This window comes from Microcaecilia unicolor, chromosome 4, assembly GCF_901765095.1.
Source record: "Microcaecilia unicolor chromosome 4, aMicUni1.1, whole genome shotgun sequence".
Lineage (NCBI taxonomy): Eukaryota > Metazoa > Chordata > Amphibia > Gymnophiona > Siphonopidae > Microcaecilia > Microcaecilia unicolor.
In genome coordinates this window covers 148,357,354-148,384,927 of record NC_044034.1, presented here as the reverse complement: position 1 = coordinate 148,384,927, position 27,574 = coordinate 148,357,354, and the positions used below count along the sequence as shown (strand labels likewise).

Sequence of the window (27,574 nt, the reverse complement as noted above, 5' to 3'; positions counted from 1 at the left end):
CTGATGGAAACTGTCTTTTCTTTTTCATACATAGAATGGCTGAGGACACAGAAAAACTCTGCGAAGGTTTGCGGAAAGAAAACAAATCCTGTTTCATTCTTGGAGCCTCTGGGGAAACAGGCAAGGAGCTATTGAAAGAAATCATAAAGAATCGGATATTCTCCAAGGTCACCATCATAGGACGTAGAAAATTGACTTTTGAAGATGAAGCATATAAAGATGTGGTAAAAAGCAGATAGTCACTCTGTTTCATTAATTCTATGATAAGGGACTTAAGTTAAACTTATAGAAGGAATAATTTGCATTGGAGCTGAAGTGCAGTGTGAAAAATGAGAATTTTGAAAAACATTTTCTAAGCTTAGAGGGGGGTCTGTGGGGAGTGGTGTACTGCTTAAAGCAATTAACTTAAATCTAGGATAGCTGCTCCTTCTTCCTGCTCCTGCTGTACAACCTTGAGAAAGTCATTAGATAGCTGCTCCTCACCAAGACAAGCTTTCATGTGGATCCAGTAATAAATAACATTGATAGCCTTATATTCTACCCAAAATATCATTATATAAATTATGTTGATATTCAGTATGAATAAAAGGTTATATAAATGTTGGGTAAAGTTGCTTGACTTCCCTTTGAGTCCAGCTCTACTGAGGTCGGACTGTATGTGAAGTTGGGCAGGTCAGTGTTTGTCCATCCTTAAATATATTCAGCTGTGGTACTTTATAAAAATTTAAGTTGAACATTTTTGTGGCAGAGTAAATTTTACATATCGGTTCTATGTTGGTTCAATTATACCATGACCTGAGGATTTAAGCAATGCTAGTCATTGCAGGTTTTATAGATGTGTTTTCTAAGGGACAGATTTAGGATAAAGTACCCCCTTTATCGTGTTTTGATAGTGAATGGTTGGACTGGATTTGAGATACAAGAGAAAAATACTGGAAACATATTTATAGAAAAACCTAATGCAGACTGTGTGCCTGGATGGTGTTGAAGGTTATTGCAACATTGCGAAACAACAAAAAAATTTAGGTCTTAAGAATATCTCCAGCAGTGTGTTTTTTCTGGTGAAAAAGGTGCCGGTACTCAAATGCCAGGGCCACCTTTTGGGGTGGGGTGATCACTGAGGGACACACCCTACAATAGCCAGGCCCCCTGTAACCAGTCACAGAATCTGTGACAAGGCAGAATTGGTGTGTAGAGTCTGAGCGCTTTCATTAAAACTTGGGAACCATCGGTCAATTTTAGCAGGCAATGGAAAAGGTGCCAGTACTCAGTACCCCCGAATACCCCCACAAAAAAAGCCCTGATCTCCAGTATCTTAATATGGAAACAGGCTACAGTGGAAGAAGCCATTTTGTTTACTAGTGATATCAAAGGACCTAGATTATCTCTGATGTGAATATAAACCAATTTACTTTGTAGTGTGCTCCATAAGAACATACTGTAAGATGTTTATTTATTTGTTACATTTGCATCCCACATTTTCCCACACATTTGCAGGCTCAATGTGGCTTACATAGTACCGTGAAGGCATTCGCTAAGTCCGGTACGGACCCATACTGAGTCAGATCAAAGGTGCAGTGAGCACAGTATCTTGTTTCCAACCTGGGTCAATCTGCGTCATGTGAACAACAGTGACCAAACCAGGTCACAAGTACCTGGCAGAAACCCAAATCATGGCAACATTCCATGCTACAAATCCCAGGGCAAGCAGTTGCTTCTCCATGTCTGTCTCAATAGCAGACTATGACTTTTCCTCCAGGAACTTGTCCAACCCTTTTTTTTAAACCCAGAAAAGCTAACTGCAATTACTACATCCTCCGGCAAAGAGTTCCAGAGCTTAACTATTTGTTGAGTGAAAAAATATTTCCTCCTATTTGTTTTAAAAGTATTTCCATGTAATTTCCTTGAGTGTCCCCTAGTCTTTGTACTTTTGGAACCAGTAAAAAAACGATTTACTTTTACTCGTACTACACCACTCAGGATTCTGTGGATCTCAATCATATCTCCCCTCAGCCGTCTCTTTTCCAAGCTGAATAGCCCTAAATCTCTTTAGCCTTTCCTCATATGAGAGGAGTTCTGTCCCCTTTATCATTTTGGTTGCTCTTCTTTGAACCTTTTCTAATTCTGCTATATCTTTTTTGAGATGCGGCAACCAGAACTTAACACAATACTCCAGGTGCGGTCGCACCATGGAGTGATATAGAGGCAGTATTTTTGGTCTTATTCACCATCCCTTTCCTAATAATTCCTAGCACCCTGTTTGCTTTTTTGGCCGCTGCTGCACACTGAGCAGAAGATTTCAGCAAACTATCTACAACAGCACCTAGATCTTTTTTCTTGAGTGCTGACCCCAAGGTGGACCCTAGCATCAGTATAATTCAGATTATTCTTTCCAATATGCATCACCTTGCATTTGTCCACATGAAATTTCATCTGCCATTTGGATGCCCAGTCTTCCAATTTCCTAAAGTCTTCCTGCAGTATTTCACAGTCTGCATGTGTTTTAACAAAAAGAAATCAATCAATAATGTTAACTGAACCAGTCGACTAATAATCAAGAAGATAAGAGATAATCGATGAGAGGAAATATTAACTATATTAATTCAAAGAATTAAGCTCTAGTGAGAAGAAAATTTATATAGTTTGTGAGAATAGCTAACTAATCAAATTTGAGGTTTCTCTGTCCTAGAAGAAACATCTTGGCCAGTAGCCACAATCTTATCACTCAAGAATAATGTTAGTTGACATGGATCACAGAAAATATAAGTACAAGATTGGTATTTTATTACACATTTACAACGAAATTTCAAGAAAAACAACCCTCCCAAGGCCAAAACCCTGCGGCACATCAATAGGAACTGTTGTCTACTTTTCTGTGTAAATTTTACCAATATCCCGGAAGATATGGACTTTCAAAGAGCAAAAAGTTAACATAGGATACTTGAAATATAATTTCAACAACCAGTCTCTATCACAGTCCAAGGTCAAAATAACCAGTAGTGTAGAGGGTATTGCAGACCCCTTCCTTAGAGGATTCAAGAAAAGCTGTTAAGTCCAAACTATCTTATGATATCAGGGGAAAAACAACTGCCCCTTCCCCCAGTTTCTTTTGTCTTTACTGAAGGTAAAATAAAAAAACAAAACAAAAACTCTTGAAATCTGAGGTAATGATTAAGATGGTACTTTCAAGGTTTCTAACATATATTTTTTAAACATCTCCTCTGCTGAGATTCCTGGAAATTAATCAAACGCAAGTTCCTCCTACGCATATTGCGCTTTTTAAACATCTCTTTCTTCTTTAGATTCAAGAGGTGGTAGATTTTGAAAAGTTGGATGAATATTCTTCAGCATTTCAAGGTCATGATGTTGGATTCTGTTGTTTGGGAACCACCAAAGCTAAGTCAGGAGAGGTAAGAACAAATGCACAACTTTCGTCAGTTGCAGCTTCTCTTGCTTTCTTTTTTTTTTTTCCAATAATTTTTATTGATAAACGACAGAATAAACATTACTTCCTTAATTCAAAGTGGACATTTGAATATTTCCTTTTTGATATACAATTCTTATATTTCTCTCACTTTAAACATTCTCTTTTGTCCATCATCTATAAATCTGTAAATAAACATTGACAAACTTTAATTTTAATTTTCCATTTCTCCCCCCCCCCCCCCCCCCCACCCCCCCCCCCACCCTCCCATCAAGCGCCTATTACTAACTCACTTGGGTCATTGCTCTGATATGTGTCCAAAGTTCATCTTGCCTGTTATAAATTCCTAAACGTTTATCAGTTAATTTCTCCATCTCCTCAATTAGGGAAAGTTTTAGAATCCAGTCCTGCTCTGTTGGTGCCACTTGCTGTTTCCACAGCCGAGCAATAACACTCTTTGCAGCTGTCAAGCTCATCCTCTTCAGACGTCTTTGCCATTTGACTCCTCGTCTGTTCCCCAGGCCCAGCAGGCACCATTGAGGCTCACACAAAAAGTTCTTGCCTGTATGGGCAGTTATCTTTGCAGTTATAGATTGCCAATACATTTGTAATTTCCCGCAGGACCACCAGATATGCAAAAAAGTTCCCACATCCGTTAAACATCTCCAACAATACTGGGAAGCCCCTGGAAACATCATATGTAGTCTATATGGGGTAAAATACCATCTCGAGAGTACCTTGAAGGCATTTTCTTTCAATAACACACATGTTGATGCCTTGTTGACCTCCAGGATAATGGCCTTCCATTCATGAACTGTCAATTCCTTTTCCAAATCTCTTTCCCATCTAGTCATATACAAACATTTTTCAAAACTCCCTCCCCTTATAAATTTATACAACCGGGATATGACTCCCTTCATTGTTCCCAGTGAGCCCCACATATTTTCTAGTACTTCATAGTCCTCCGGATCATTTCTTAACCATCCTTGTGTGTAAATGTAATGTTGGACCTGTAAGTAGAAGAATCTGTCCCTATCCAAAACCCCATAGTCTTCCTTGAGTTCTGTGAACAATCTCATTTTCCCATCCTCCAATACATCTCGAAACCTCAATATGCCCCTCTCAGCCCACCTCTTTGCTACCGGATTTCCCCACCCCACTCTAAAAGTGGGTTCCCCCCGAATATAAGCGTATGTAGATGTTTTCCTAGTTTTCCAGAAGCGTGTCCTAAGGGAACCCCATAGTGTCAACAAGTGCCCAACAAACGGATTGGTAGTAAGCCTGCCAATAGTAGGGTAGGCTGAAGATGCCCATATTACTGACTGCAGATTATGTTGCTGCACCATCTCCTGGTCCATGTGTGCCACCACTGACCATTTCTCCTGACCCCACATGGATATAAGTTTCAATTGTGCTGCCCAGTAATACCATTCAAGGTTTGGAACCCCTCTCCCACCTAACTCTGTCGCTCGCCAGAGCAGCTTCCTACTAAGCCTGGGAGCCTTGCCCCCCCAAACAAACTTCACTATAGCTTGCTGTAGGGATCTCAGCTCCTTTCCAGGGATTGCTACCGGTAATGTTTGAAACAAAAACAAAAGTCTGGGCAATACATTCATCCTAACCGATGCTATCCTTCCCCACCATGACAGCCACTTTCCCGTCCAGCCCTCCATGTCTTTACGTATTTGCCGGAATAACGGTATATAATTTAGCTGATATATCTGAGAAATCTGAGCAGGTATTTGGACTCCTAAATATTTAATATTATCCCTCCTTAATTTAAAAGGAAAGTTTCGAGAAATCTCCTCCATCCTAGGTTGTGCTATAGACACCCCAATCATTTCAGACTTATCATGGTTTATCTTAAAGCCCGAAAGCCTACCAAACTCCTCCAGCTCTGCCATCAATATGGGAAGATGCAGTCCCGGGTTGTTTACAAAAAATAATACATCATCAGCAAATAATGCCAATTTATGTTCAAAGCCACCTATCATTATTCCTGGAATGTCAACCGATTCACGCACCCTCTGAGCTAAGGGCTCAATCGAGAGAGCGAACAGCAACGGTGACAGCGGACACCCCTGTCTGGTACCCCGTTCAATCTGGAAAACAGATGTATATCCCCCATTTACTTTAATTCTTGCCACAGGTTTCTCGTATAATCGTTTTATCCATCCTATCAACCCCTGGCCAAACCCCAGATGTTCCAGAACTTCCCATAAATAAGGCCAGTCCACCCTGTCAAACGCTTTATCGGCGTCCGTACTCAAAAGGGCCACTGGAATCCCCCTCTGTTGGGCTGCCCACATAACATGTAAGGTGCGTCTAATATTATCCGCCACCTGCCGCCCCATGACAAACCCAGATTGATCAGTATGAATCAGAGAAGGCAGGACCTTTCCTAACCTATCAGCTACTACTTTAGATAAGATCTTAACATCTAGATTTATTAACGAGATGGGGCGATAGGAGGCACACACCGCCGGATCTTTTCCTGGTTTCAAAAGCAAGGAAATCCCCGCTTCATGCATACTCCCCGGCAATGATTGGCCAGCCAAGCATGCATTCCCAACCCTCAGCAACAAGGGCCCCACCTCCCCCACAAATGTCTTATAAAACCTAGCAGAATACCCATCCAGGCCGGGCGCCTTTCCTCCTTGGAGACCCTTAATCACCCTTTGGATCTCTTCAAGACGAAATGGGGCCTCTAAATGTTTACGTTCCAAACTTGATAACCTTGGGAGATGCAGCTTTCCTAAACCCCTCCTGATTTCTTCCCCCCCTACCCCCCTCTCACTGCTGTATAACTTCTGATAGAATTTTTCAAACTGATCCCTTATTTCTCCATCTCTATAGTACATCTTATCGCCCGCCCCTTTTATTTTTGTTATTGTGTGGCTCCTTTGTCTATGCCTCAAAAGATGAGCCAACATCCGTCCAGATTTATTTCCGAATTCATAAAACTTCTGTTGGAGTTTCGTATGCAAAAACTCCACGTGTTCTACCTGCAATTTCTCTAGTCCTGCTCTACACTGTCTTAATTCTTCCAGGACTATCCCAGAACGTCCCTCCTGGTGACAACATTCTAGTTTCGCTAATCGTGCCCGTAGGTCCAACTCCCTCTTTTCCCGTTGCCTCTTTTTCCGTGCTCCCCATTTAATGAAGTGACCCCTCACCACAGCCTTTAGGGCATCCCACAATGTGCCATCCAAAACCTCGCCAGTGTCATTCACCAACATATAATTCTGAATGACCTGGCGAATGTCATCCCGCACCCTACTATCCCCAAGAATCAATTCATTTAATCTCCAAAAGAGTTGGCGCCTTTCCTCTGTCAAACCCTTGAGCTCAAGCTCTACGGGGGCATGGTCAGAAGTAGAGATGGACCCTATATGTGAATCAACCACCTGATCCCACAACTGGCGGCTACACCATACCATATCAATTCTTGTGTAAGTATTCTGAGAATGAGAAAAGAAGGTATAGGACCGCTGGCTTGGGTGTCTCAGCCTCCATACATCCACTAAATCTAAATCAGAGACAAGTGATTTTAACTGTGTACAGTGTGCTGAGGACTTATCAATCAGCCCCTTTGAATGATCCATTGATGTCATGCTGGTATTAAAGTCCCCACCCAGGATCATCCCCCCTTTCTGGAACTGGAAGAGCTCCTTACCTATCCGAGTAAAAAATTCTCCTTGTCCCGAGTTGGGGGCATATATATTTACTATGGTCACCTCCTTACCATACAGCTGACCCCTAATCGCCAGGCACCTTCCCAAAGTATCCCTATATACTTCTTCTATAACTAGTGGGATGTGTCTACGGATGTAAATCACTAATCCTCCCACCTTGCCCCCTCTAGCATCACAGTGTGAGATACAGTCACTATACCCCCTATGTTTAAGTAGGTGTACATCCCTCTTTTGAATGTGTGTTTCCTGCAATAATATAATATCCCATTTAAGTTTCTGCAATTCCCTATGTATCAAATTTCTCTTCTGTGGAGAGTTCATACCATTAACATTCCATGACCCAATGTGTAGACCCTTGATCCCCTTCCCTCCCCCCCCTCTCCCCCCCTGCTGGGCTGAGCCAGTAGCCGCCAGCCAATAGTAATGAGGAAATCACTCCCCGCCGGAGCTCATCACCCTCTTCCCCACAACAACATTTCCCAGACCCCTCCCCCCATATTTCACAAATTGTTTAACTCCCAGAACCTGTTCAAACAATAAATAGACATCCTATAACAACTCCAGTACAATCCCCACAACTGCAGACCCTATTTTCTTTAACAATACCCCATGAAACCCATGAGGTAGCTGAAATCCTGTATATCTCTTGCGTCCATTCAGGGTACTTTAATCTCTGTTGATAGCTGTGAAGTATCCTCTCTTCGTGGGCGCACTCTGTGCCAAGATGACTCTTTTTTTATCTTTGCTGACATACTTGATCTCCCCTCCGAAGCTGCCGGAGGCAGGTTTGTATATCCCAGCTCTGTGAGAACCTTCCAAGCCTCTCCCAGCGTAACCACTCGTCTGGTGATACCTTCCGCTGTAAACTGGAGGCCAAATGGGAAGATCCATCTATATCTGAAATTAGACTGCTGGAGATATGTAGTCAAGTCTTTAAATTCTCTACGCCTCTGAAGAGTTCCCAGCGCTAAGTCTTGAAACACCAAAATTTTGTTATTATCCCAGAGTAACTCACCCTGGGATCTGGCTTTCTTCCATATCTTGTCTTTGATAGTATAGTCTTTGAAGCATACAACAATGTCCCTAGGTTGCTGGTCTCTCCTGGGCCCCAGACTTCGATGTACCCGATCAAATCTTATTTCAGATTCCTCCATATTGGTCAGCCCCTCATTATTTATGTCCAATATTCTGGCACAAATTTCACGAATCACCTGTGCACAGTCTTTGTTCTGGTCTGTTTCTGGGACCCCTTTAAATCTCAAATTATTCCTTCTGGAGCGATTTTCCAGATCCTCCACCTCTAATTGCAATTTTGCTTTTTCAGCTTGCACGATCGTGAGAGCAGTGCGCAGGTCCTCCATTTCTCCCTCCACGTGCTCCAGCCCTTCTTCCACCTGCTCCACCCTTCCTCCAATCTCTCTCACCTCTTTTTGGATGTCTGTGACCGCCTCCCGGATAGTTTTCCGGACCGCCGACATTTCAGCCTTTAAGGCTTTAAACCACCTCGCTACCTCCTGTTTAGTCAGCTCGGTATCACTTTCCAGATGATCCGCTGGGTCCTCCGTTTCGGAGCCAGAATCCGCGGCGGCCATTTTGTTTTTAACTTTCTGCTGGGAGCGGCTCGTGTTCGCCGCCTCGTTTTTCTGTGTCGCGGCGAACTTGAATTTTTCCAGCCGTTTTCGTGTCGCCATTACTTCTCTGTATCTTTCGCCTCAAAACCGCTGATCTCGGGGGTTAGGGAACCAGGAAATAGCGCAAGTTTCTTCGCTGCCCCGACGGAGCTCTGGATTCAGGCTTCCATCCCCGACGGTGACGTCACTTCCTCACTTCTCTTGCTTTCTTTCTTCCTTTTATGTGACTTTGTACCGTGCAGAACAAATGTTTAAGCAGCAAATATTCTGTAAATGTACAATACATTGAAACAAGTGGGGAAAACATACAGAGCATGGCTCATGATATTCTTTCCAAACCCTCTTCATGTGTGTGTGTGGAAAGAATAAAAAGTGAAAAACATCCATCCAGTCAAAGATTAAAGAGTTCAACTAAAACATTATTCTGATTACATAGCCCTGTTTCTGTTTTGCTGCTACCCTTAGGTTGTTTTCCTTGTTCCTGTCTTCTCGCTATGGGACTGAGGATAGCCTAGATCAGTGTTTCTCAACTTCTTCAAGCCAAGTACCCCCTAAGACTAACAAATTTCAACCGAATACCCCCGACCACTGATCAGCAGAGATTTTGAAATTGACATTTTATTATTAAACTGTTAACTAACTTGGCAACATACATAACACGTACAGATCATTGGACATGGTATTCAGAACAAGACACAGTTATATTTCACTCCCATATAAACTGTCTGGCCCCTTGACAGCTGGTATGTTGTTCTTACAATCTGAGTAAAAATGAACAATGAGTCTTACAGATGGGTCTATTTATAAAAACAGGGGAAAAGAAAGTTCTCCACAAAAGTGAAGAACTTCCCTATAGTGACCTGTCGGATTCCTTGTTTCAGATGAAACTTGATTGGTCACTATGGGCAACGTCTCCACTTTTGTGAAGAAATTTCATTTTTTTTCCTTAATATATAGCCCCCAATGAACCAAGGTACTTTTTTATGCACATAACAAATGAAAACTAAAAATAAATAGCACATAGTAATGACACAGAATTGCAAACTGTCTTCAGAATATGCAAGAAGTGCAACCAGTTAAATGCAAAGGCTCAGAGTGCACTTGATTATGGATTTCTAAATAAATACTCTGCCCAACCGTTGTTCTGCATCAACATAAACCACATACAACTTAATGGAAACAATGACATTTTAAAATGTATAGTTACATTATCCCATATCTTAAACTTGACCAATCTGAACACACATCACAGTATCCTGCAAAATAATTACAGCAATAGCACCATATCCTTCAAACTTCACTTTATAACAAATATAAATGCCTGATTAAGCTATATTCATAAAACACGTAATACCTTTGAAGTACTTTCCCTTCCTATGTAGCCTGGCATCAGCCCTACACTTTTGTACCCCCTTCTCCCATAGTCTGGCATCTCCCCTGCCTTTTCCAATCTCCGCACCCTCACACCCAGAAGCACAGCAGTATTAAATAGGATTTTTAAATTTTTTTTAATGTTCTGGGCATTGCAGAGCCGACCCCCACCTAATAACCCACCAACATTAAATATAAGTTTTTTATTTTTTACCTGGGCACTGCACAGCCCATCCCACCCACATCCAAAAACCCACCAACATGAAATATAAAACTTATTTTCTTTTTTTTACCTGCAGAGCCCACCCCCACCCAGAAACCCACCAGCATTACACTTAAATCTTTTTTCTTTTTTTTTTTACCTGGGCTTCCCTAGAAGTCTATTGCCACCAATAAGGCCCTGATCAGTGTGCAGTATATGGTGCAAAGTGGGGCCCTAGGAAAAATATACAATATTTGTGGGCCCTACCATGGATCCCCGTTTACTTCTCTTCTCATTCCACTCACCAGTCATCATTGGCTTTTCATGCCCCCAGATCTTCATTCAAATTCACCTGTCCAGAAGCAACAGGGAAAAGTACAGAACTCAGCTGTGGACAAGGAGTGAAGGAATAAGCCTAATGGTTAATCAGCTCCCTAAGAACTGGGGGAACCAGGTTTGATTCCCAATGTACCTGCTTGTGACTCTAGGCAAGTCACTTAGGGGTCCTTTTACTAAGGTGCGCTGAAAAATGGCCTGTGGTAGTGTAGGTGCGGGTTTTGGGCGCGAACAGAATCATTTTTCAACGCACCTGTAAAAAAGGCCTTTAAAAATGTTTTGCTGAAAATGGATGTGCAGCAAAATCAAAATTCCCGCATGTCCATTTTGGGTCTGAGACCTTACCACCAGCCATTGACCTAGTGGTAAAGTCTCATGCGGTAACAGGGCAGTAATGACCTACGCATGCCAAATGCCACTTGGCACGCGCCCGATATGCGCGGCAGAAAATAAAAATGATTTTTGGGACATGTGCCAAAAATGAAATTATCACGAGCCACATGGTAGCCGTGCAGTGTCTGTATTTTGGTGCACGTTGGGTGCGCATAGACGCTTACCTGGCTTAATAAAATGGCCCTTTAATCCTCCATTGCCCCAGAAATTAAATAAGTGCCTTCTTCTTTATTGCAGTTGATATACTGCTTAAATGGATGCACAGAGTTAAGCGGTTTACATTAAAATATTCAAAGCTACGAGACAGGAACAGAACTACAATGTAAGATAAGATAGGAGGGGAAAAGAAGACAACACTCAAAATCACGCATATGTATCAATAAAGGAAAAACCAAAGGGGAAAATCCTGCATATTATATGCAAACCACTTTGATTGTAACCACAGAAAGGCAGTATATCAAATCTCATCCACTTTCCCTTTAACGTAGTTTCTGAGTAAGCATGGGGTCTAGATAGGTACATACTTCAAATGGAGGCTTAAAGACGTGTCAATTAATGGCATCTTTGGCACATGTAAGTGTTGCATAACTTTAGATAACTATCACGTAAAAAAATTGAGCAGATAGAGAACTTTAATTGGCGTTTAAATCTTTGCCTTCTAAATTTTCCTAAAGTTACCAGGACTTATTTAAAAGATATTTGCTTGAAAATTTGAAAATTCCTCAGGAAGTATTTCCCCCTATTAATAAGATTTACTATTTACCTAAGAACCTGGTGAAAAATGAAGGCGAAAATAAAGGTGGAGAAGATATGAATATTGATGTGAACAGTATATCTGCCATTTTGGAACAATCGATAGAAAACAATACGGAGAGAGTCGCGCTCTTGGTGTCTTTTGTCTTCGAACAAGATCTCAACACTATTTTAAGACTTTACTTTAGACATTCAAAAGTTCCTTTTGGTGCAGGAAAGATTTGGATTTACCCAGATGTTACTAAATCGACCCAAGAAAAGAGAAAAAGTTTCTTGACTTTGAAACAGAAAGTTTTGAAACTCGAGGGGACTTTCTTCCTCGCCTATCCATGTAAATGTTTGATTCGCTATGCAGATGCAAGGTATATATTTTATACACCTGAACAATTAAAAGCATTTCTTGATTTGAAAAGGTTAAAATAATGTTGGATATTGTAAATTTGGTGAGGTAAATCACACATAGTCTTTCTTAAAGTTCAAATTCTACTTGATATCTCCTATTGATCCTATCACACCCCCATATTTATTGTGGTCTAAGAAAGCTGATTATAATTTTGTCAAATGTTATTTTTCTTATTATATGTTAATACAAGCCGTGTTTCTGTTTAACAAGTGTTTAACTTGTAAAGATAATGTAAAATAATAATTTTTAAAAAAGATACTATCACGTAGGACTTCATTCATGAAGACTTTTTAAGTTTCAGGTTTATTTGCCTTACAGACAAACCATCAAGACAGTTTAGAATTAAATAAAACTGAGTGAACAGAACAGAAGGAACTGCAATTGTATGAGGAGAGAAAGTTAGACTAAGGATCACTCTGTTGCACCAGGATAGGGCTGTCATAAATCCAGGACTGACCTAAAATCTCCCTCCTGGAACTGGGTAACTTGGCAGCTCTCCACCTCTAACCTTTAGGCTTCTCCATCTGAAGCTTGTGCCTGTAAAGCTCTTTGCATGTGCACACTGAAAGGCGATACATTAAGTGACAAACACAGGCGCTGACCTATGTGTCATAGTGCCCAACTGCAAGAGGGACCCACATGGGCGGAGCATAGGCGGGTCCCCCATTTACGTGTATAGTTTATAATTTATTATAAATTACGTGCATCACTTGACATGATGTAAGAGGGCGCAGCTAAACATGGCTGCGTCAGTGCCCACATACGCAAGAGTTCTATAACAGAATCTTGCAGTTATAGAATTGTCGCTTTGCGCAAGGCATTGGGGCACCAATTTATAGAAGTGATCCATGTGCGATCAGTATATTTTCCCCTGACTTCTATACATGGTGCCCAAAACTGCACGTACATTTTTAATCGAGCAACAAGCTGATAACTAGCAATAATTGGGTGCTAACAAGGCCACAGCCAGAAAATCTTTACAGGGGGTGTATCTCCCTACCATGCTGCCCCCCTGTATCTTAAAATCCTGCCTGCAGTGCTGCAGACTTTACCCAGGCAGCAGCACTCGTAGGCTGCCCGCAGCCTGCACCAGGACTTCCTCCCTGAGCAGACCATGGGAGAGGCATGGGTGGGTCAGGAGTGTTCACTAAAGATGCGCACAGTATTACAGAATCTGGGGGATCCACACTTATGCACCAGGAATAACACCAGGTTTCAGTTGGTGTAAATCCTTGCACTCAGGGTTTGGTGCGGATCCCAGTGCTACGTGCCAGTGTCGTAGCTAGGTGGGGCCACAGGGGCCTGAGCCCCCCTAGATTTCATCTGAGCCCCTGGTTTTGCTGGCAGGGGTCCCCAACCTCTGCCAGTCGAAGACTTCTTCAGCATCGGTCTCTGGCGCGCCGCATTCGCTGCCCTGTGCTTTCTTCCTCCTGATGTTCTATGCACGCTCCTTTAAGTGAAACTGAGCTTGCTCAGTTTCAGTTAAAGGAACATGCAGGTATTTGCTGCTGTGGGGTGTGGCAAGGTGGCAGGGCGGCAGACTAAAATGTGCCCTCCCACCGCGAGGTCTGGCTATGCCCCTGCTACGTGCTATTCAGTGCAGATTCTTTTCAGCACCCAAATTTGTGTGCCATTTACTGAATCTAGACCCAGATGCACTAAACCTTAACAACCCTTTAACGACCCTGTAACGAAGAAATTCCTAACCGTTGCATGCATTAAAGTCCTTTTTCCGACGAAGCAAGCAGCTAACGAAAACGGAATACAAACGAGTAACTACCATTGTAATGTGGACGATTCGGGATGCACTAACAATACCGACGATTACACGAATCATTTACCGCGACATATTAAACGTATGGTCAGAGCAGTCGTAAAGGTCTGAGCTGTCATCTCCCCGCTTCCCCCTGCACCCTTAAAATTCCAAGCTGGCATGTTGAAAACAAAATAAACAACACAAACATGTGGCTCCCCGCTTCCCTCTGCATACAATACAAATGAAACGAAACAAAATCAAAACAGGACCGGGAGGGGGCAAGGGCGCTCGTCAGGAGCGTCCTGTATGGACGGCCTTGCCCCCCCCCCCCCCGAGGTCGCCGCTGCTCCCCCCCCTCTACTGGACCCCCCTCCGCTTTACCGGCCCGCGCAGCGCCTCTCACCTCTGTGTGAAGGCGCTGCACGGGCAAGAACAGCTGATCGGCGATCAGTGCTGCCTTCTCCGACGTCCCTCTGTTCTTCCTGGGCCCGCCCTCCTCTGACGTGGGTAACAGTTGAGGAGGGGAGCGGCGGCGACAAGCTCAGGGGGCGGGGCATGGGGGGCGGAGGATGGCGAGAGGCGGAGCTGTGGGAGAAGGAGAAAAACAGAGAGAGGAAGGAAGGAGGACCGGGGCTGCTAAACTTTGTTTTGTTGTTTTTATATTTTATTTAATACATGCGGAAGCGGGGAGCAGCGGCGACCTCGGGGGTGGGGCAAGGGCGTCCATACAGGATGCTCCTGAGCGCCTTTGCCCCTTTTATTTTCAATGTGTGTTTTTTTTTTGTTTTGGGTTTTGACGTTTGTGGCATGCGCAGAGCAGCCAGCATAACGCTTGGCTGCTCAGCGCATGCTTTACGGGCAGATTAACGATGGGGATTATACTTCTGTAATGCATTCGACTTTCAAATACCGAACCAAACATGTGGGACTTCTGTTTTTAGTGCATTCTTCGTTTTTTCAACTTCGGTAAGGACTTTTAAGTTTTTGATTTTTTAACGTATGGTTGATGCATCTGGGCCCTAGCCCTTTAAGTTCAGGTCTGTTGCTCTCTTGAAAAGGAGGGTGATATTTTGTGTGGATTCTCTCTTCACTGGAGGGCAAGCACCTCAAATCAGTTTTTGCTAATGTAGTGTGAAAATACATGCTTTGTTGCGACAAATAACATAGCCTGACGGTAAGATTATGGGATCAATTTTCAAGGATGTTATCTTCCACTATTCGGGCTATTCTGGTCAGCATTTATATAAACGCTGGGTGCTGCGGGTCTGTTAGACCCAGATACTCGGTGCTGGGCTGCACCCAAATTACAGGCGCTGAAATATCTGTGTATAAAGTAGCAACCAGCAGTTATCTGGATATCGGAGATATTCAGACTGGAACCTGAAGAACTACCAGATAGAGGTAGGCACCTTTTTACTGTCCAGTTAATGGACTGAGTATCCTAACTCCAGCTTGGTTCTGCCCCTGAACCGCCCCAGCACTACTCGAATAGTGTCAAGGTAGTCTGGATATTCAACGGACAATGCTGCCAAAAATCCTACCCGAAGTCCACTGAATATTGGCTCCTATGTTGACCTCTTTGAAAATTTACTAGGGCTGCATGTCTAAATTTATGTTCAAATTGTTATTAAACTACTGAAATTAGAAACCAAATACATGGGTGGCAACAGGGGCAAATTTAGGGTGATGGGGGCAGATAGGAGCTTAGCATTGAGTTTTAGCACTTGGAACATAAATGAGACATCTAAATGTAGGCAAATGACTTGCAAGCTTATATTTAGCAGTATAGTAACATAGTAAATGTCGTCAGGTAAAGACCTACTTGCATGGTCCATTCAGTGTAACTTCTCAGCTCCTAAATGTAGGTGAATTTTCACCTGAAAACTTAGGGCCTTGTTTACTAAGGTGCAGTAGCGGTTTTAGTATGTTCTAAAAATTCTAGCACACCTCTAGCGCAGCTTAGTAAACAGGGCTCTTAGGTTTCCATATTTGGCTGAAGATAGAAGAAAGTTTAGGAGCCTAGCTTTTAGTGAATATCAGGTTGTAACTAGAGGGAGCTCAGAACAGTCAGTGCAATACTGCTGGACTTCTGGCTTCCTTATAGCACACAGAGATCTCAGCATTTCCATTCAAGTCATTCTAATTAAACTATTTCATTTCAGGAGCCATTGTGAAAACCTTTAAATCCCATGTTGAAAAAAGAAGAAATTCTGCAATCCAATTGTTTTAAAGTTTAGAGACAGAATCGCATTCCATTATATCTGCTCCTTTTGCCTCTCTGGAGATAATGGTTTCCTTTTAAGTTTAACCCAAGCTACTTATCAAGCCATGGAAAAAAAAACCCTCTGAAATTTAGGATCTTAGCAACTAATGTTTATAATCAGCTTGAGAGCTCAGAGGTTTTCTAAGCTCAGTTTTTCGGACTAACAGGCTATTGATTGCCAATAAAACAATATTTAGCATTGTGTGGGGAAGAGCAGTGAAGAAGGTGCAGACACCTTGTCAAACGGGGCCCATTGAGCAGGGATGATGGGTTAAGTGTGGGGGCCTGACTGGCAGCGTGGGTTCCCGTTCTTCAAGGAGAACTTGTCAGTTGTTAGCAAGGCCGCTGAAAGGAAGGACGCCAGCATCTGAGGGCTGGGCCGGCACTGAAGCAAGTTGGCTGACTAATCAGATTGAAAAAGTCCCATGGTATTTATGTCACTTTAATTTTCAGCAGACAATCGGAGACGGCAGCACTCTATTAAGAGGAGCTTGATCCAGAACTAAAGCCAAATAAATGAGGGTTTCACTTTAATCAAATTATCCGTTTACTGGCCCTGGATTAGGGGAGAGAGGCAGCGTGGGTCTGCAGGCTTTTCATTGGTTGACTTGAGAAACAAATATGAAGAATAGGGGGATTATAATAGCGCAGAATACGGCAGGTTTTGTGTTTGATTCCAGTCATTTGCCATGCAGCGTTGGGCTGCTTGAGAAAATGTATGACGGATTATTGCTGAAGTAAATGTTAAGTTTATTATTCCGCCTCCTCTTCTAGTTTACAAGAAATAACATCATGAGATCTGTTCTGAAGAGCATCTCCCTTTCTGTGACTTGCATAAAAAATAAAGGACATGGATTTGACTAGTAATGTGTGTGTGCACTGGAAAGTTTTGCCTTACTCGGTGGCCAAATACTCCTAATTTCAGTACTAATTTCTGTGGGCTTGTTGAGCAGTATTGCATTAGCTTATATGATCGTGTCAGAGAGAGACCTCAGCTTCACCACAGTTTCTAAGCTACGTTTTGTCTCTAATATAGAAAAATCAGTGATGGAGTGGTCTCCTGACTTCACAGATGTGCTGCATCCCTGGGTTTGGTTCCCAAGTCACTTTTTCCACCATATCCCCAGTAGGGGGGAGGGGAGATAGAACCAGTCATCAGCAACAGCCCATGATGCAGGGTTCTGGAAGGAGCGTGGCCCCCAGCCCAGGCAGGGCCAGTTCATGGGTATTAGGCACCCTAGGAAAATCTTACTACAACTACTAGTCATTTCTAAAGCACTACTAGATGCACGCAGCACCTTACGCGTTATGTGCAGGTACTTTTCTCTGTCCCTAGAGGGCTCACAGTCTCTAAGTTTTTGTACCTGGAGCCACGGAGGGTTAAGTGACTTGCCCAAGGTCACAAGGAGCTGCAGTGGAAATCAAACCCAGTTCACCAGGATCATGGCCTGCTGCACTAATCGTTAAGCTACTCCTCTTGCGCCTTGCATCACTCCAATTAACTTTAATGCCTTTTGGCCCACTCAGCGTTCAAGACATTCAACACCACCCCTGCAGAATAATCTGGGTGGAGGAGTGGCCTAGTGGTTAGGGTGGTGGACTTTGGTCCTGGGGAACTGAGGAACTGAGTTCGATTCCCACTTCAGGCACAGGCAGCTCCTTGTGACTCTGGGCAAGTCACTTGACCCTCCATTGCCCCATGTAAGCCGCATTGAGCCTGCCATGAGTGGGAAAGCGCGGGGTACAAATATAACAAAAATAAATTTAAAAAATTTGAAAATTGCCCTTCATTCCTACCAGTAAAAGTAGCTCCTGTTGTTTCTTTGAGTTTGCAGTTGTCAAGATCTATTGTTTGCTATGACTTCAGCTGCTCTTTAGCTCCCTCTGAAGCTGCTGCCCCAGGTGACTGCCTAGTCCTGCTTAATGATTGAGGAAGCCCTGGGCCCATGACCATCACTAGAATTAGTGGACTAAATATAAAATAGGGGAAAACATCTCTGGGTAGTTGAGAATGAAGGATCATATAGTTGCTCTGACTGAGCCTGAAGCCCGAAGAAGCAGGAGGAAGCTGCCGTAACCCCTCCTCCAAAAACAGTAAAAAGAAAATTCAGTTTGTTGAACTAGCATATGCATCTCCAAATCAAAATGATGCAATTTCTGCCCTGCCTGCAGCCTGGTAAACAGCACAGTAACTGGGTAGTGGAGCCCCCAGTGTAATTCTGGGCTAGATTCAGTAATTGGGGCCCAAAGACAGGCGCTGGAAAGATCCGCCTGCGCTGAGCTAGTATTCAGCAAAGGGAGCTCAACGCCAAGCTATGCCCTTATTTAAAATTTTTGCTGAAAATGGATGTGTGGCAAAATGAAAATTGCCGCACATCAATTTTGGGTCTGGGACCTTACCGCCAGCCATTGACTTAGTGGTAAGGTCTCACGCGGTAACTGTGCTGTAATCGTCTACGTGCATAGAATGACGACTACCGCACGGTTTTTGCCATGTGCCAGAAAATAAAATGTATTTCCGGTGTGCGTAGCGGATGTGCGTCAAAAATTAAATTACTGCAAGGGCCACGCGGTAACTCAAAACTGATGCGCATAGGCGCCTATGCAGCTTAGTAAAAGGGCCCTTCTGCGCAGCTTTTTGCGCCTAACTTTGGGCGCCAGCATTTACACCTGCTGAAACCAATTTTAAGCAGCTGGAAACGCCTCTTATAGTATTCTATAATATCACGCCTAACCTCTGTTAACTCCCTCTGATCCGTCCATGCTCCTTTGGAATTGCGCACTATAAAATTCTTCGATGCTGCCATATTAAATTCTGTAAAAAAGATTTGTTGTTTTGATTTCTGGTTTTAGTTTTAGATTTTATATATGATTTGTAATATGTTTGTTGTTTAGACAACCAAACAGCAGCAGCGATCCAAGGAAGGACAAACAAATGTCAACTTTAATGTAAACAGGACCTAACCTGGCCAAGTTTCGGAAAAACCTTCATCAGGGGTCACATAGGTTTCTACAATACATTTGCGGATTCAAAGCATGCACAGACTTGATAGTTACTGACTTTTAGAATTGGACCAGAGCTTTTTCTGTGCAGGTATTGCAGTACATGCTTTGAAGCCGCAAATGTATTGTAGAAACCTACGTGACCCCTCACGAAGGTTTTTCTGAAACTTGGCCAGGTTGGGTCCTGTTTCCATTAAAGTTGACATTTGGATAAACTCTTGCAGTGTTTGTCCTTCCTTGGATCACTGCTGCTCTTTGGTTGTCTGTTCTGCCTCTGCAGTAGACTGTCTCCTATATGTTTGTTGTTTGCCTAGTTTTATGTATTTTATTATGTGTGTTTTTTGTTCCTCACCTAGGGGCCTTTTACAAAGGATTGTAAGGGCCTACGCCAGTGCAGCACTCGTCAAATCGGCATTACCGCCCGGCTAGCACGTGCACCTCACGGTAATTCTGAGCTTGGCGCGCACCAAAAACCCGCAGTATAAAATAATTTTCTATTTTATACCACAGGGTCGTTCCTGGCGGTAAATGGCAGTTGGCGTGCGCTGGATGGTTACCGTGTGGCTAATGGGTGAGCCCTTACCTCTAAGTCAGTGGATGGTGTTAAGGGCTCAGGCCATAAATAGACATGCACTGGTTTTCATTTTGCCACAGGTCCATTTCCTGGCCACCCTCCCCCCAAAAAACCCCCTTTTCTCCAGACACAGTGGAGAAATGGTCCAGCGCGTGCCCAATACAGGACCCACACTACTGCAGGCCACTTTTTTGCATGCCTTTGTAAAAGGGCGCTTCCTAGTTAATAAGTGAGTTATAAATGATATTTAAAAAAATAAAATGTAGGTGTGGATGTTATAGAATAGCAAGTGACTCCAAATTTGTGTAAATTATTGATGCCTCATTAATTACTTTAGGCATGCATCTGCCCTTGGCGACCTATATAGTATCTGGAGGTCTTTGTATAAAATCTGAGTGACCGCGCTCTGGTTCTTCACGTTTACCTCTCTTTTACATTTCAGGCTGGCTTTATTCGTGTTGATCGTGATTATGTTCTGAAGTCGGCCCAGCTGGCTAAAGCTGGAGGATGCACCCACTTCAACTTGGAGTCTTCTAAAGGAGCCAATAAGTGTAGCAGCTTTTTGTATCTCAGGGTTAAGGTGGGTCTACACAGCTTAAAGCAAATTTTAGGTAACCTTTGGCCGGAAGGTTATTTACATTTTTGGCCACGTGTTTGGTTTCAGCCGGTAAATAGACTGCTCCAAATAAATGCTTTTGATACAAAATTTTAGCAAGAAATTAAGTCTGTAAATTTGGAATGATAAGCTCCTTAACAATTAGCCTCTCTGTGGAATTATGACATTAGGGACCCTGATTACTAAGTCACGCTGTAGGCGTGCTAGCATTTTTAGCGCGATCTAATGCTAAAAATACCTGTATATTCCTATGGGTGTCTCCAGCATTATCGTGCACTAAAAACACTAGCACACCTTAGTAAACAGGCACTAGCTGTCATTCTGGGTGTGGTGTGAAGTCAGCCACAGCAAAAACACATTTGCTTTTAGTTTGTTTTCATTAGCTGTGGTTCATATGTGTGGTGGCTATTTTGCTCGGAGGTAAAATACAGTCTTTCATTATTTAAATTATATTCTGGCTTGGATACTGTCGGCTTAGCAGTGGGATGCAGACTGCAAAATCTGACAATCCCCAGCAGCCCTCACTGGTTCACATTCACACAACCTAATTTGAGGTTTTGGTTTTGGTTGAAACCAGGTGATGAGTTTTGGCTGCAGTTTCAGTTTCTGCCGAAATCTTTCATACAGTTTTAGTGGCAGTTTCGGTCGGCATCTACATAAAATTGATTTATAATACAAAGAAGACTAATCATTTCACCCCACATCTCAAGGAACAACATTGGCCCCCAAACACAGAGAACGACGACCAAAATAATTAAGGGAATGGAACCATCTCATTTGAGGAAAGGCTAGGGGGTTTGTAGCTTTTCAGTTTGACGAAGAGATGAGTAAGGGGGGATATGATACAGGTCTATAAAATCCTGAGTGGAATGGGTAAATGTGAATCGATTGTTTATTCTTTCAAAAGTACAAAGACAAATGGGAGAAAATATTTCTTCACTCAGTCCCCCTTTTACTAAGACGTGCTAATGTTTTTAGCGCGCGCTAAAATTGGGTGCGTGCTAAACGTTAGAGACGCCAATGAATTCCTATGGGCGTCTCTAACATTTAGGGCGTGCCCAATTTTAGCACGCACTAAAAACGTGAGCGCACCTTAGTAAAAAAACCCTCTCAATATGTAATTAAACTCTGGAATTCATTGCCAGAGAATATGGTAAAAGCAGTTAGCTTAGCAGGGTTTAAAAAAAGGTTTAGATAGCTTCTTAAAACAAAAGTCCATAAACCACTATTAAAATGGACTTTGGGAAAATCCCCTGCTTATTTCTAGGATAAGCAGCATAAAATGTATTGTACTGTTTTGGGATCTTGCCAGGTACTTACGACCTGGATTGGCCACTGTTGGAAACAGGATGCTAAACTTGATGGATCTTTGGTCTGTCTCAGTATAGCAATTACATTTAAAACAAATAAGAGAAAATATTTTTTTCACCAACACATAGTTAAGCTCTGGAACTCCTTGCAGGTGCAAGCGATAAAAGCAGTTAGCATAGCTGGGTCTGTCCTGGAGGAAAAGTCCATAAACCATTAAGGCACATCTGGGGAACTTATTCCTGGGGGTGTACACAAGAATTCTTGCTCCTTTTTGGGATCCTGCCAGATACTCGTTACCTGGATTGACCACTGCTGGGCTAGATTGACCTTTAGTCTGACACAGTATGGCAATTCTTTATTGTTCCAGGCTGTTCCTGCTGCTCCAGTCGCTCTTCTCCCCTACCCCCCCCCCCCCCCGCCAGTCCAACAGCTCCCTTATCCATGATTCCCCCACTCCCCCAAGACATGCAACATTGGCAGTAAAACAGTAAGAGAATGTGGAACCTTTAAGCCTGTGCATGCACAAAAAACCCTTCTGCTTCCGCCCTCCCAATGTAGATGTCTTGTTTCTGAAGGGCAGAAGTGGCAGGGTGTTCAGTACATGTATGGGCTCACAACCTGGAACTCTTACTGTTTTATTGATTCCATATGTCTAGGCTAGTGGCAGTGAAGCAGAGGGGGGATGCTGGATCAGGGGGAGTGGAAGAGAGGGAAGATGCTAGGTCAAAGGGGAAGGGAGAGGTAAGAGTGAGGGGAAATGCTGGATCACAGGGAGTGGGAGAGAAGGATGATGCTGGATCATAGAGGGAAGGAGGGTTAAGAGTGGGGGAAATGCTGGATTATGGGGAGAGATAGTAGTGGGGTGAGAGTGAAGATGCTGGAGAGAAAGAGGAGAGATGCTGACTGGGGAAGAATGAAAGAGGAGAGAAGAGACTGGATGGAAAGGGGGTGTGAGGGAGACATAGTGAAAGATTGGGGGAGGAGAGAGAGAGATGGAAAGTTGTAGGTATATGCAGTAAAAAGTGGGAAACTGAGGAATATGGACAGAAAGAGGGACTGAATAAAGAAGCAGAAAAATAAATGGGATTAAATTGAAGGGAAAAGATCAATGTTAGAGATGGATGTAGGGTGAAAATAGGAGGAGAGAAAAGAAATTACAAATGGAAAGGAGACCTTGGAAACGGAGAGAAGAGAAAACAGAGGAAAGCAGAAACAACTAGAAAAAGAAAATGGTCAGACAAAAAAAAGTTTTATTTTCAAATGTAATGATCGGGCTATGTCAGTTTTTAGAATGTACACCTGCGCAAAACAGGAGGAAATGCATCTCTTCTTGTTTCTCTGGTGTTGCACTGTGTACAGAGTTTGGCTTCTTGGGGTTTCAGTTTAATTTCTGTGGTAAGTTATTTTCCCATTAGCAAAGGGCCTGTCTATGTTCTCTCTGCATGCTTAAGGCTAGGTGTTCAGTTAGCTTAGAGGTTCTAGAGGGTGGACCAAGGAAAGGAAGGAGGAGACAGAAAGACCAAATATTAACTGGATGCCTGAATATCAGCTTAAAATTGTTTTTTTTTTTTGTAAAGTAAAATACATTTGCATAATTGAGTAAGCAAATATATGTATATGTCCACCTTTTCAAGCTTTCTGCCCATGTTGGCTCAATTAGTGTTCATTTTTCTCTAATGCGGCTTATCAAAATGGGTTTGACCCTGACTTAGAGTGTAACAACATTCTTTCCTTTTTGAGAGGTTGAGTAAGTAAAAATGATGATACATTTGGAGATATATTTTCAAAGCACTTAGACTAACAAAGTTACGTGGAGAGGCATTTTCAATAGTGCGTCTAAGTCGGACTTTGGACATTTTGCGCTAAACGTGCAAATCTGAATAGGAAATAATGTTTTTCTTTTAAAATGAGTATATCTTTTTTTCCCTGAAAATACTGTTTGAAACAAGGTTTTGTGATTTGTAGGTTTATCTTTTTAGGCCATTTTTGGAAAATAAAATGCACAAGTTAAAAATGCACAAAATCAAGCCATTGGGATATAGGAGGGGGCCAGTATTTTTAGAAGCCTGGTTCCCCAGACTTCCCAGGAGAGCAATGAGGTACCCTAGAAGGCACTGCTGTGGATGTCATATAAATGCTCCCAGGTACACATCTCAGTTGCTCCCTTATCTTGCCTGCTGAGCCCTCCAAAACCCACCACCCTCAACTGTACACCACTACAATAGCCCTTATGGGTGAAAGGGGCACCTGTATGTGGGTACAGTGGATTTCTGGTGAGTTTTGGAGAGCTCACAGTTTTCACCACAAGTGTAACGGGTAGGGGGAGCAATGGCCCTGGGTCCCTGTCTACAGACCACTGCACCCACCACTAGACTACTCCGGGGACCTGCATACTGTTCTAATGGACCCGGCTATAACTTCTGAGACTGTCATAGAGGCTGGTGAGTACAATTTTTATTCACATTTTTTGGTGGTGGGAGGGGGGTCAGTGACCACTGGGGGAGTAAGGGGGTTCATCCCTGAATCCCTCCAGTAGTTATCTGGTCGTTTAGGGCACCTTTTTGGGTCTTTTTCGTTAGAAAAACAGGTCTAGACCAAAACGTTGAAGTTTTCACCCTAGATGTTTTGGTTTTGTTCTGTAAAATGTCCAAGCATTCGGCGTGCCCTAATCCCGCCTTTGAAATGCCCCTTGTGATTTGGACACACACTGCAGATGAATTGTATAGATAAACATCTGCAAAATAGGTTTCAAAAATACCGATTTGGATGTTTTGAGAAGAAATTTGTCCAAATGCTGCTTTATGACACTTTTTGGACGTTTTTTTCTTTTGAAAATGAACCCCATAGTAACCTATGGAACTTTGTAAGGTAAGTGCTTTGAAAATTAGCCCCATAGATTCCTTATTTTATTAGGAGATGATAGTCAAAGGAAGCTGCTTAAAATCTGTATCAGTGTCGGACTAAATATAGGTATCTGAGGATATGATAGACGATCAATTCTTGACCCCCAAATGAGACCATAGATGATGCAGATGAGACCTTTAGTTGATGGCATTGTGGAATCGGCCTTCCTTCTCGTTATTTATTTATTTTTTCCTTGCTTGCATTTGCTTCATTTCCAAGCTTTGGATGAGGCTGGACCTACCTTCATCTGACCCTGTTCTCCCAGCTTTTGAGATCTATCTTGCAAATTTTGAGGGTATCCTTCAGTCTAAGGTGTGGTCTTTCCCTATGATATGTGTCCACTTTGGAGATGCCCACAGAACACAGCATTGAGAATTCTGGTCTCCTCTGTCCTTATGACCTACCTAGCCAACCAAAGCCGAACGTTCAACACCTCACCTTCTACACTAAAAATGTGTATACAAACCAAACCAAAACACATTTCAGAAAAATAAACATCTCACCTACTGTTTTCTAAGTTTGCTTCTGCATGTCATAGAGGGTTGTGGGATTAGTTTTCTTTGACATTCCACCTCTGTAAGAACCATCTACTGGCCTTGTGAAATAATTTTCTAGGGCTCATACTGTGCCTATGCATCAGCTTCTCTGACTGCTTAGTTTGCTGTTTCAGAAATGAAAATGATATCTCTGTGGAACAGTGGTTGTTTTGCTGTGCAATCTGATTATGATCAAATGGTTTAAAGTGTTTTGTCTTGCTGTTCTTGTTTTAGGGTGAAGTAGAAGCTGCAATTGAACAGCTTGATTTTGACCGGTATACAATATTTAGACCTGCGTAAGTATGTAAAAACTTCATGTCTTCTGTTTTGCAGCAGTAAGTCAGCCTTTTACAAGGGCGCACTAGCATTTATAGCATGTGCTAAAAATAACTTTGCACTAAACCCTAGAGACGACCGCATATTCCTACGGGCATCTCTATCGTTTAGCGTGCGCTAAAAATGCTACTGTGCCATTGTAAAAGACCCTCTAAATACCTCATCTTGTTTAATCATTATCCCCCCCCCCCCCCTATTTACTAAGTTGCGCTAGTGGCTGCTGTGTAGCAGTGCTGACACAGCCCATTCAAAGTGAATGAGCTGTGTCAGCATTAGCGCACAGCAGCCACTAGCACGGCTTAGTAAACGGGGGTAAATGTGCCCATGTCATCTTTTTTTTTTTCTTCTTTTTTTAGAGTCCTAATGTGTGACAGAGAAGAATATCGCCTGGCGGAGCGGATATTTCAGAAGGTTTTGATACCCATATCTTATACGTTTCCAACTGCATTCTCAGTGCCTTTGACAACAGTGGTGAGAGCAATGGTTAACAATGCAGTGCTGAACAGTGACAAGAAGGTGGAGATCCTGGAGAATAAGGCAATCCATGCACTGGGGGCAGCACAAGAGATAACGAAGAAATGAAATGTGATGGCACAGTTTCTTATCAGAAGAGTTTTACTGCATGTTCTGTCTAACTGCTTTGCAAGGGATATAGTACTGTATCAGAAGACTGATGCTGTTCTGTTTTAAGGCCACGTTCATAATAGTTTAAGTGTTTGAATAAATCAGATATGCATTACATGAAATAAACACAATCTTCTATAAATATAAGCAGGGCTCAGTGGTCCCCCCCCCCTCAGATTGCCAGCATCCTATCTATACCCCCCCACCAAGGTGGCCAGCATCTTTCTTTTCCAGCCCAAAGGAAAAACATTAATGACTGCTTGATGCAGGATTTGCAGTTCATCACATGTAATACCTGCAGCCCCCTCACCCCACCCCCACCCCAAGGAAGCCTGCTTTGCTGGCTTGAATTTGTGAGCCTTTCCCAAGTGGGAAAAAAACAAGATAATTTGGAGTGGTAGATGCAGACTGGAGTGCACCATGCACAAGACAGACAGATGGAGCAATACTAAAATCTATACAGTAAAATATTCTTCATCCAATGAGTCATCATTCAGAAATGCTGATTACTTATTTATCAGGATTCTTTTTACACATAACTGCAATGATCAGAATAAAATTTCTTTTTCATTTTTTTTATTTGGGGGTCATCAGTTCTAACTGCAGCACATACCATATGAACAACTTTGTTCCTTCTTTTTCAGACAATGGTAGTGGTGCAAATCCTCGTATAGGCCCCCTTTATACTAATATTTTATCTTTTTTTTTCCTTATTCTTGATTTATAAATATTCATTTAGCTGATATATATTGATAAGCATTAACACAGACTTATCTGTATAGAGCGGCAACTTCTAACCCGCAGGACCTTGTTCCCCAAATACTGGAGCTGCCATCAAAGCCCCACTCCAACCCATCCAGATCTGTCCAGCTATGTAGCGGTCTGGCACTGGTTTATTTTCCATCCACATTTTGAAGGGAGGGGGGACAAACAGGGATATTTGTATGGTAGCATTCTTAAAAAATGGCCACGTAGACATTCATGCAGAGCAGAGGGTCAGCTTAGTAGTTAGTGGAGTAGACTGTAAACCAGGGAACCTAGGTTGAAATTCCACTTTAACTCTTTATGCTTTTGTAATTGTGAACCCTCCAGGAACAAAAAAAAATACTTACTGTACCTGAATGTACACCACTTCAATAGCCTCCAGGCTTGCAGGTGTCTTATTTAGGTATAGTACCAATTTTTCTGCTTCTGGAGGGCTCACAATTTAAAAATAAAAAGAGCTAACGTGGGATTTGAATCTGGGTCCCTTGCTACTCTAATACTCTTAAGACCTCCGTCATCTACTATGTTACTATGTATGACCTGCTTCCTATTCTATTAAGAACGGTTATAACACCTGAAGCTGTCATAGAGCTTGGTATTCCCTTCTGGTTTCACTTCCAGGTGAGAAGGAAGGGGACAACAATCACTGAGGGTGCTCAATCAAAGCACCGTTCTGTA

The 27,574-nt window shown here is 42.6% G+C and overlaps 1 protein-coding gene across 7 annotated transcripts in view; it reads left to right on the top strand.

The window, feature by feature from the left end:
• The window catches only part of HTATIP2 (HIV-1 Tat interactive protein 2), a 76,142-nt gene extending 49,864 nt beyond the window's left edge, over window positions 1-26,278 (top strand). For all 7 annotated transcript variants that reach the window (XM_030200716.1, XM_030200713.1, XM_030200715.1 and 4 more), the window contains exons 2-6: window positions 35-224; window positions 3,303-3,410; window positions 20,247-20,384; window positions 25,406-25,467; window positions 25,864-26,278. In XM_030200716.1, the coding sequence (XP_030056576.1) occupies window positions 36-224; window positions 3,303-3,410; window positions 20,247-20,384; window positions 25,406-25,467; window positions 25,864-26,089 (723 nt within the window). In that variant the 5' untranslated portion in view covers window position 35 and the 3' untranslated portion in view covers window positions 26,090-26,278. The remainder of the gene's footprint in view (window positions 1-34; window positions 225-3,302; window positions 3,411-20,246; window positions 20,385-25,405; window positions 25,468-25,863) is intronic.
• The last annotated feature ends 1,296 nt before the right edge of the window (window positions 26,279-27,574 follow it).